General features: G+C 53.3%; 1 protein-coding gene across 1 annotated transcript in view; it reads left to right on the plus strand.

Annotated features, from left to right (window-relative positions):
* MMP25 (matrix metallopeptidase 25) overlaps window positions 1-7,441 on the plus strand; it is a 13,672-nt gene extending 6,231 nt beyond the window's left edge. The window contains exons 5-10 of the mRNA XM_012805699.1: window positions 5,652-5,828; window positions 5,928-6,000; window positions 6,141-6,223; window positions 6,524-6,676; window positions 6,755-7,012; window positions 7,170-7,441. Of these exons, the coding sequence (XP_012661153.1) occupies window positions 5,652-5,828; window positions 5,928-6,000; window positions 6,141-6,223; window positions 6,524-6,676; window positions 6,755-7,012; window positions 7,170-7,441 (1,016 nt within the window). The remainder of the gene's footprint in view (window positions 1-5,651; window positions 5,829-5,927; window positions 6,001-6,140; window positions 6,224-6,523; window positions 6,677-6,754; window positions 7,013-7,169) is intronic.
* The last annotated feature ends 2,737 nt before the right edge of the window (window positions 7,442-10,178 follow it).

Raw genomic sequence — 10,178 nt, forward strand, 5'->3', positions numbered from 1 at the left:
GTTGTTTGGCGGGTCCGGGCTGGGGATTCGAACCCGACAGCTTAGGTTTACGTGGCTGGCGCCTTAGCCGGTTGAGCTATAGGCGCCGAGCCCAGTCCTTTTTTTAAGACAGCGTCTCACTCTGTTTCTCTGGGTAGAATGCTGTGGTGTCACAGCTTACAGCAACCTCAGACTTCTGGGTTCCAGTAATCCTCTTGCCTCAGCCTCCCCAGTAGCTGGACTGTAGGGACCCACCACAATGACTTCGTTCTTTCTTTTTTTTGAGAGTCTCACTTTGTCCCCCAGGCTTGAGTGCAATGGCATCATAGCTAACAGCAAACTCAAACTCTTGGGCTCAAACGATCCTCCTGAGTAGCTGAGTGCCCACCTACTGAGTGCCCACCATAACACCCAGCTATTTGTTAGAGACAGTGTCTCGCTCTTGCTCAGGCTGGTCTCAAACTCATGAGCTCAAGCAAAACCCACCTGCCTTGGCCTCCCAGAGTGCTAGGATTATCTGCATGAGTCACCTCATCCGGCCTCACACTGATTTGTTACAATCTTGAAACCAAATTCTTTCCTTTCTGGGAAACCTCAGTTTTTGCTCTTACAGCCTTGAACTGACTACATGCGGGCCCCTACATCATGGAGGGTGATCTGCTTTACTTAGGTCAACTGATCCTAAATGTTGATCACATACACAATACCTTCACAGCAAACCTAGACTGGTGTCTGACCAAACAACTGGGGACCATAGCCAGGCCAAATTGACACATAAAATTAGCTATCACAGAGGCCTATCAGATTCCCAGTTCTGAGCTGGGGCTGAAGAGTTACAGAGAAAAAAAGAAGACTGTTCAGCAGCTGAGTCAGAAGAGAGATCGGCAATTACCACACACGTAGTGTGACACAACTACACAGAATCTCAATAGAGGAAGTCCTCTAGCCTATGGGTGCTCAGGTGAGAAGTTGACCAAAGCTCTTGGGCTAGGGGATGCTTCCTGGAAGGGTAATCTGTTCACTCAATATGTCTATGTGTCTATACACACACATACTGGCTGCACAAGTCCAGACAGACAAGGTCCTGCTTTCCTGGGGCACATGGGGAGCAGGATCTATGGTAAGAGTATAACCAGTGAGCTGCCTGAGCCTGAGATAGTCAAGGGTAAGAAGACCCAATAGGGGAGAAATAGCCAGGGACATCCAAGGTTGAAAGGCAAAAATAAAGCATCAGTCCATGTACAGTGGCTCATGCCTGTAATTCCATTTCTTTGGGAGGCCAAGGTCAGAGGATTGCTTGAAGCCAGGAGTTCAAGACCAGCCTGATTAAGAGTGAGACTTCGTCTGTACAAAAAAATTAAAAAATTAACCAGGCAGTGTGGCAGCACCTGCAGTATGAGCTACTTGGTAGGCTGAGGCAAGAGGATTGTTTGAACCGAGGAGTTTCAGGTTGCACTGAACTATAATGCCATGTCACTCTGCCTAGGGCTACGGAGTGAGACTCTGTCTCAAACAAACAAACAAGCAAACAAACAAAAAAGGCCGGGCAAGGTGGCTCACACCTGTAATCCCAGTACTTGGGAGGCTGAGGCAAGAGGATTGTTTGAACCCAGGAGTTTCAGGTTGCACTGAACTATGATGCCATGTCACTCTGCCTAGGGCTACGGAGTGAGACTCTGTCTCAAACAAGCAAACAAGCAAACAAACAAAAAGGCCGGGCAAGGTGGCTCACACCTGTAATCCCAGTACTTGGGAGGCTGAGGCAGGTGGAGCTCACAGGTTCGAGACCAACCTGAGCCAGAGTGAAATCTCTCATCTCTTTAAAAAAAAAAAAAAATAGCTGCACATTGTGACAGGTGCTTGTAGTCCCAGCTACTTGGCAGGCTAAGGCAAGAGAATTGCTTAAGTCCAAGAGTTGGAGGTGGCTGTGAGCTATGATGCCACAGCACTCTACCAAGGGCGACAAAGTGAGACTGTCTCCAAAAATAAAAAAGAAAAAGAAAAAGAAGTCAGGTTTGGTGGTATGTGCCTATCTTCCCAGCTACTTAGGAGAATGAGGTAGGAGGATCGCGTGAGCCTGGGAGTCTGAGGTGGCAGTAAGCTGTGATGGCACCCGTGCACTCTAGCCTGGGTGACAGAGGGAGACCAGCTTGCCTGATGTCAGTAGGGAGATTTCAGAATGTCCCATTATCACAAAGTGTCTACTTGGGACCATAGGATTCTGAAGGCAGTAGGGAGTCATAGAAGGGTTTTACATTCTGGAAATATGGCTGGCTGTAGTGGGAGGGCACAGAGTAGAGGTGGGGAGATGAGAGGTTCTTGCAGGGTGCAGGTAGGAGATGGTGGTGGTTGATCCTGGGGAAGGGGCAGTGGACAGATAGGAGGGAAGGTCAGTTAGGAAGGGCAATGATTTGGATGTGGCTGGATCCTGGGGACAAGGGAGATAAAGAGGCAGGATGACATCCAAGGTCAAGCTCAGGCCCCGGAGGATGCAGGTGGGAAGCGTGCAGAAGGAGTAGGCTGGCAGCAGGCAGAGGTGACTAAAGGTTTGGATGGTTTTGGCATGAAGGTGGGGTGTAGGCAGTTGAGGCTGCTGCTCTGGAACTTGAACTCTGCAGTCCTAAGTCAGGTTCCCCAGATGTGGAGTTCCAGACGGAAATTCTTGTGCAAGTGATTTCTTGGGGTATATGCTCAGGGGAAAGGGAAGCAGGAAGAGACTAGAAGCTGAGCAAGGATGTGGTCTCAGTGGGAAAGGAGCCTGATCCCACAGGAGCTCTGTAGGAGGAATTGCACCTCTGTTGGTCCCACCTGGGGCAGGCCTAGCTCTTTGTAGCCCCATAGTGACTGCCTTAGTTGTGTCTGCTGGGGGGTTCTGAGTGAAGGGGAGGAGGGGGCAGCTGGGGAGGGTGCCCAGACTCTTGAGGGGTTGGGAAAGCACAGGATGGAGAGGCCGAGTGCTGCAGCATTAAGAACTTGGGCTTTGAAGCTGAACTCAACTCAAGGTGCCTCCACTTGTAATGTACAAGTTACTTAACCTCATTGTACTCAGTTTTCCTCTTCTGAGAAGTGGGGAGAAATAGTACCTGCTGGTAGTATGGGTTTGTGGATTAAATGAGTGATGCACCTACAGCTCTCAGCATGGAGCCTGGCTTAGAGCTGTGTTCTGTGTGTTGCCAGCTGCTGTCAGAGCTGAGCCATATGTCAAATTTGAGAGTCAGCATGCCATGGGAGTTGGGAAGGTTCCTGGGAGGAAAGTATAGAAGATCAGGTTCAGAGCCATGGAGATGGGAGGACAAGGGAGCCATGGCTAAGGGGTAGGCAGCAGGAGAGAAGAAGGAATCAGTGGAGGTGGAGAAAGAACAAAGAAAGGTGATAAGAATAAGAGAGAAGAAAGGTATTCAGCAGTGACCAGGGCAGCAAACAAGGCCAGGGAGCTACATGGCCTGTGTTTGCTCATCCAAGGACAATGTGATTTCTTAGTACTTGCAGGCTCATTGGGTAGGGGATAAATTCAGACTGCAGTGAGGTTAGATGTGAGAGGAGTGGAGGAAGTAGAGACTGAGTTTAGACCACTGACCTAACGACATAACAACCTGGCTGGGCAGGAATACTCCAAAGCAATATGCTGTGGGAGGAGTCTGAACGTGTGTAAGCCAATAGCAAGAAAGGAGTGGGGCATGGATGGATTGATTGGTGGGTATACAGACCCATGCAGGAATGCTTGGATGGATGGGTGGGACAGTGTCCTTGTCCTGGAGGAGGTAATTGAGGCTAGGTCCTCACCCAATTGGTGGTGGGGTGGGAGACAGGAGATGAGCACAGGGGAGATAAAGCTGTCTCCCCGGAAGTTACACATTACATCAATGTCCTGCTCTGATGAAATAGGAAACAAATTTCTCACCATTTGTGACTTGAGAGCTAGAGGCTGGGGCTGGATGGAAGCTTGAGGGGCTGCAGCCTGGAATGGACCCTAAGGGGAGAGCACAAGGGCCACCTGCCAAGCCAGGGCACGTGTAGGAGGACAAGCCAGGGACTCTGCAGACTGCCTTCCGGGAATCTCCTGGGGCTAAGCCTGCATGATGATTGTGGTTGTGTAATTTCCTCCAGCTGCTTGGCGTGAGAAGGGTGCAGGAAGGGGTGCATGGCCCGGAAGCCCAGTGCAACCAAGGAGAAGCAAGGCAGGGAAGGGAGGTGAGAGATGAAAGAGATTGCCCTGATTTAAACAACAAACTTCCTCCATTTTCTCAGAAAAAGAGGACTCAGCAACAAAAAAACCTACAGTTGACATGGAAATTTGTCAGTATATATGCAGTTTAACCAAAACCATATGAGTCATTTCTGAAAAAGGCAGGATGACATAACCAGGGTACTTTATTGGCTGACTACTTTGACCTCTCTGTGCCTCAGTTTCCTTCTCTGCAAAATGGGTATAGGAAATAGAGTTTTGGTGAGAAGTAAATGAAGCCAACTGCTTGCTACTCTTTTTAGGACTTGCCTGAAAGTTCATTCTTAGGCTTTCATCTAGTGGCCTTTAGGGGCTCAGTAAAATGTGCTTTTCACTTCGCCAGGTCAGTTCCTATAAGCCTACTCCCGCCATTACTAACTCTAGCTAGAGATTTCCATGAGGCAGCGCCCATAGCTCAGTCGGCAGGGCACCACCAGCCACATACATTCAAGGTGGCAGGTTCAAACCTGGCCTGTGCCAGCTAGAACAATGACAACTGCAACAACAAAAAAAATAGCCAGGTGTTGTGGGCACCTGTAGTCCCAGCTACTCTGGAGGCTGAGACAAGAGAATCGCTTAAGCCCAAGAGTTTGAGTTGGGTGACAGCTTGAGAGTCTGTCTCAGAAAAAAAAAAATTTCCATGAGGCAGATTGACATCTAGGGGGAAATCTGTGCCTCCCCATGGGGTTGCCAGACTGTGTTTTAGTCTTTTCCTGCCTTTCAAAGGCTGCTCATGGATTGATGAGGAACTGGGGTTTGGCCAAGGCTGGAGTGTGAAGAGGCTCAGTCCTGGTGCTAGGGCTGGATCCCAAGGGAAGAGACCACTGTGGAGGGAAGAGGCTGGCACTGGCCAGCTGCTTGTGGTCTGAGAATGTCTTACAGGAGGGAGCGCCATGATCCCAGGGAGAGGAGGAAGGCTGCAGTAGAGAAGGGCAGGGATCCTGGTAGGAGAGATAGGGGAGGGGTGGAGGAGGAAGGGAAAGAGGGGATGGGCCATAGGAATGGGGATGGGGGAGGTCTTGGGAGCCAGGACCAAGAAGACTGATCCCTCAGAAAGAGGCACTAAAGGAGGTAAAGGAGGGGACCTGACCACAGACTGGGACAGGGGCTGGGGCTTCCTCGTGAGAACTCCTCCATTTATGCACCAAGGCAACCCATACTGGGAAAGGGCTCCATCTGCGTAAGGTCCTGCCTTCCTCTGTGTGCTCACTGGGTCTCTTAAGCCCTAAGGCCAGCCCTGCCCCGCTGAGTGGGTGAATGGATACAGGGATGATGAAATGGTTCACAGAGGGGTCTGGGCAGAGAAGGCTGGGGCCACCTCCAGAGGGTCTCCTGGCTATTCCTGCTGGCCAGCAGGCCCCGCTTCAAGCAACTTCCTAGGCTGCTCCTTCCCAGGTGTGGGGGTAGCCTTGGTTTCAGCCCACTCTCCCCCCCCACCCCCGTTCAGATGGTGAGGGTACCGACCTGTTTGCTGTGGCTGTCCATGAGTTTGGCCATGCCCTGGGCCTAGGCCATTCCTCTGCACCCAACTCCATTATGAGGCCCTTCTACCAGGGCCCAGTGGGTGACCCTGACAAGTACCGCCTGTCCCAGGATGACCGAGATGGCCTGCAGCAGCTCTATGGTATGGGGAGTGGTGGGCCTACCAAATCAGCCTCGTGGCCTGCCCTGGGGCATCTACAACAGCCAGGTTCCCCACACCCACCTGCCTTTTTCCCCACAGGGAAGGCATCTCAAACCCCGAATGACAAGCCCACGAGGAAACCCCTGGCACCTCCTCCCCAGGCCCCAGAAAGGTGAGCTTGGGTGGCCACCTGCGTATCCCTAGAGTCCTCTGGGGATAGGATGGTAGGAGTCCCTGCCTCATAGGACTGTCAAGGGTAAGCAAAGACATAAGGAGCCCCCATCCCTTTGCTCACCTGTCCTTCCTCCCCAGTCCCTCAGACCCAGTCCCTGATCGATGTGAGGGCAATTTTGATGCCATTGCTAACATCCGCGGGGAAACCTTCTTCTTCAAAGGTGAGCCACTCCACATGGCCCCTGACCCCACACAGTTGGCTTCCTACTTACTAGGGCAACCCACTGGGGCTGCAGTCGTTCTTGGGAAGTGGGAATGTTAGTGCTAAAAAAGGGACAACTCTGGACAAGCCACACTGAGTTTGTCACCCTAGATCCACTATACCCTTAATTTCTAGAACGCTTCCCCTCACCTACTGTGGGAGGGGAAGCCCCAGAGCCCACCCCCCCCAAGCCACACTGGGGTGGGGGAGAAGACTGACCATCTCATGCCTCCATGCCAGCCACTTCTGTTCTCCACAGGACCCTGGTTCTGGCGTCTCCAGCCCACAGGACAGCTGGTGTCCCCGAGGCCTGCGCGGCTGCACCGCTTCTGGGAGGGCCTGCCCACCCAGGTGAAGGTTGTCCAGGCTGCCTACTCCCGGCACCGAGATGGTCGGATCTTGCTCTTTAGCGGTGAGTGGAGACAGGAGGGCTGGGCGGGCGGGCAGGTCTTGGGAAGCCCAACCTGATCACAGAGCCTTCTGCCTCCAGGCCCCTGGTTCTGGGTGTTCCAGGACCGGCAGCTGGAGGGGGGTGAGCGGCCGCTCACAGAGCTGGGGCTGCCCCCGGGAGAGGAGGTGGATGCAGTGTTCTCATGGCCGCTGAACGGGAAAACCTACCTGATCCGGGGACAGCAGTACTGGCGGTACGATGAAGCTGCTGCGCGCCCTGACCCTGGCTACCCACGCGACCTGAGTCTCTGGGAAGGGGCGCCTTCCGCCCCTGACGATGTCACTGTCAGCAACACAGGTAGGTAGAGCCCAGAGGCCCCTGGGACCTGCAAGTTGCTAGCCTGGGGGGATGGAGCGATAGAGACCATCCTGGGGTGGGGGTAGTGGGGGCAGCAGAAAAGGGAGGGTTTGAGGTAGGCCAGGACCAAGACTCTGAAGTGTCTCCTGCTCTGCAGGTGACACCTACTTCTTCAAGGGCGTCCACTACTGGCGCTTTCCCAAAGACAGCATCAAGACCGAATCGGACTCCCCCCAGCCCATGGGGCCTAAGTGGCTGGACTGTCCCGTCCCCAGCTCTGGCCCTCGCTTCCCCCGACCCCCTAAAGCGACCCCGGAGTCAGGGCCCTGCAATTGTCAGTGCGAGATCAATCAGGCTTCTGGGCAGTGGCCCATGCCCCTCCTGCTGCTGCTCTTGCCCTTGCTGTCAGTGGGCGTCGCCTCCCCATGAAAGGGACGTACTGAGCCTCCTTTTCGGAAAGGGGCCTGAGCCCCAACCGCTGGAGCCCTCTCACCTGTTCCCAGGGCCCGGGGGCTCTCGTGCGACCGGCACAAGACGGACTTCCCCACCCAAGAGCGCGGTCTCAGGCGTCGCCTCCAGAGGCCGCCGCCAGGGGGCGCCCGCCTCGCTCCGGACCCGAGGGCCGCCAGGAGGCGCTGCGGACTCTCCGGAGCCCTGCGGGGACAGGGCGGGGCGCAGGTGGGGGATTGTGGACCTTGGATTAGGGGCCCGACTGAGCCGGGAGTTGAAGGACAGAGGGTTGGACCTTGGCCTAGACACACTGGATTGGAAAAACCCGGCCGCCGGCTGCGCGCTGTCCCCGCAGGCCCTTCCTTTTCCCGGAAGGTTCAGCCTTTCTCGCACTCTATCCTGTCCCCACCCCGCCTGGCGACAGCGTTTGAGGTCCCTGTGAATCCTTACAAGACAGGCCTGTGGGGAAACTAAACCCCAGCTCATCTTCCACACGCTGCTCCAAGTTTCCCTGCCTCTCCTTATACTGTCCTGCTGCCACGGCATTCCACTAGTCACTGCCACATTGGTGGGGACCCAGCCCCAGCCCAGAGACCACCCCTGAGGACCCATGCCTCATGTACTGGATGACATCAGCGGGCAAGCTAGCGTGTGTGCCGGGACACCCTGGGAGACGTTGGCCTCATTTCCAGTCACCCCCATCCTAGGCCACGATGTCTGGATGCCACTCTCTTCCTTAAAAAATCTCTTCCATAGGGCGGCGCCTGTGGCTCAAGGAGTAGGGCACCGGCCCCATATACCAGGTGCGGCAGGTTCAAGCCCGGCCCCACCAAAAAAAAACTGCAAAAAAAAAATCTCTTCCATGGCTCAGCACCTGTAGCACAGTGGTTATGTCACCAGCCACATACACCAAGAAGGGTGGGTTCAAACCTGGCGCAGGCAACAATGACAACTGCAACAAAAAAATAGCGGGGTGTTGTGGCGGGCGCCTGCAGTCCCAGCGACTTGGGAGGCTGAGGCAAGAGAATCACCCAAGCCCAGGAGTTGGAGGTTGCTGTGAGCTGTGACCCCTGAAGGTGACAAAGTGAGACTCTTGTCTCCAAATAAATAAATAAATAAAAATCTCTTCCTGCCTACACCCCTGAGTTTTGACAGCTTCCCCTAGAATAGCTTGGCTGCCATCAGCTAAATGCTGATGGGAAGACGGTGGACTTAATACTCTCTCAGGCTCACCATTGCTCCCCACTCTCTGATGGTCCTAGTTCTTGGGTAGGGGATTGGTGGAACCTGGGCTTCCCAGTCATCCCCTACTCCCCACAGATTCAGAATCTAAATCATAGCTTCTGCAACCATGCTTCTAGACTATGCCACATTAGAACCACTGGGAAAGCTGAAAAAATGCAGATCTTCACCCTGATTCCTCATTCTAGGGATGGGGCCAGGAATCTGCATCTTAGCTGGAGGGAGAGGTGTCAGCAGTGGTGGCCAAGGGTGCTATGGATCAGCTCCTGGCTGTCTCCTGGCATTTTTTGTGTCTCTGCGGTGTTCTTCCTTCCTGGGACCAATCTCTACAGAGCCACACTGACAGCCTTAGTTGACGTGGGCACCCTGTCATGGATGGAGTCACATAGTGAGTAGGCTACTTCATAGGTTGCCATCCAGCCTCAGTGACCCCACAGTGATTTCTGGAGCCCAGTGGCCAAACTTTTCTGGAAGTTTGTCCCCAGTTGTTAATGGGAACCAGACCGGCATGTGGACAAAAGCCAGGCATCTTCTACCAGTCCATGAGGGAGAATTCCACACTACCAGGAAACCATCTGGGCTTCTGTCAATTTCCTTTCCAACTAGGAGTAGGGGGAAACTTGTATTTTTATAAAGTTATCAGCCCCACCTAGAAGGATGATCGTAATGATTAGAGAGAGATACTTAATTCTTCTGAGCATTGTGGACCTGGGGTGAAGTTTGGTGGTGGGAACTGTACAGATGGGACTTGCCCTGCTTTGCAGAAGCTGGAATCCAAGCTTGATTGGGAGTGGGGAGAAGAAGATCTGAGTAGGAAGAATGAGGGGAGAAGGCAAAAGAAAGAACACAAAAGTTCCTTGGGGGAGCCCAGAAGAGGATGTACAGTGTGATGTTGAGACACTTTCATGGCTACAGGTAAACTTCTCCAGCCTTGGCTGGCTGCAGTGGCTCACACCTGTCATCCTAGCAATTGGGGAGGCTGAAGGGGGAGGATTGCTTGAGGTCAGTAGTTTGAGACCAAACTGAGCAAAGTGAGACCCTGTCCCTTTGTGGTGGGTGCCTGTAGGTCCAACTTGGGAGGCCGAGGAGAAAGGATCACTTGAACTCAGGAGCTTGAGGTTGCTGTGGGCTATGATGCCACAGTACTCTAGCCTGGGCAACAAAGCAAGGGAAAAAAAAAAGAAGGAAAAACTTCTCATTTGTGGTTGTGGTGGTACCAAGTCCAAGTTCACAAAGTTCAAACACAGTCATATGCAGGCAATTCACACAAGCAGCCTCAAAGTAAAAAGACCTCCTAGAGAGGGAGGGGTTTGCTTCCCAGTGGGGCAGACTCTGGTTCAACAAGATTTTTCCCTTTTCTGTTGATTTCTTTTTTTTTCTTTTTGAGACAGAGCCTCAAGCTGTCCCCCTGGGTAGAGTGCGATGGCATTACAGCTCACAGCAACCTCCAACTCCTGGGCTCAAGCGAGTCTCT

Source organism: Otolemur garnettii, unplaced genomic scaffold (genome assembly GCF_000181295.1).
Source record: "Otolemur garnettii isolate 467f Iridium unplaced genomic scaffold, OtoGar3 scaffold00044, whole genome shotgun sequence".
NCBI lineage: Eukaryota > Metazoa > Chordata > Mammalia > Primates > Galagidae > Otolemur > Otolemur garnettii.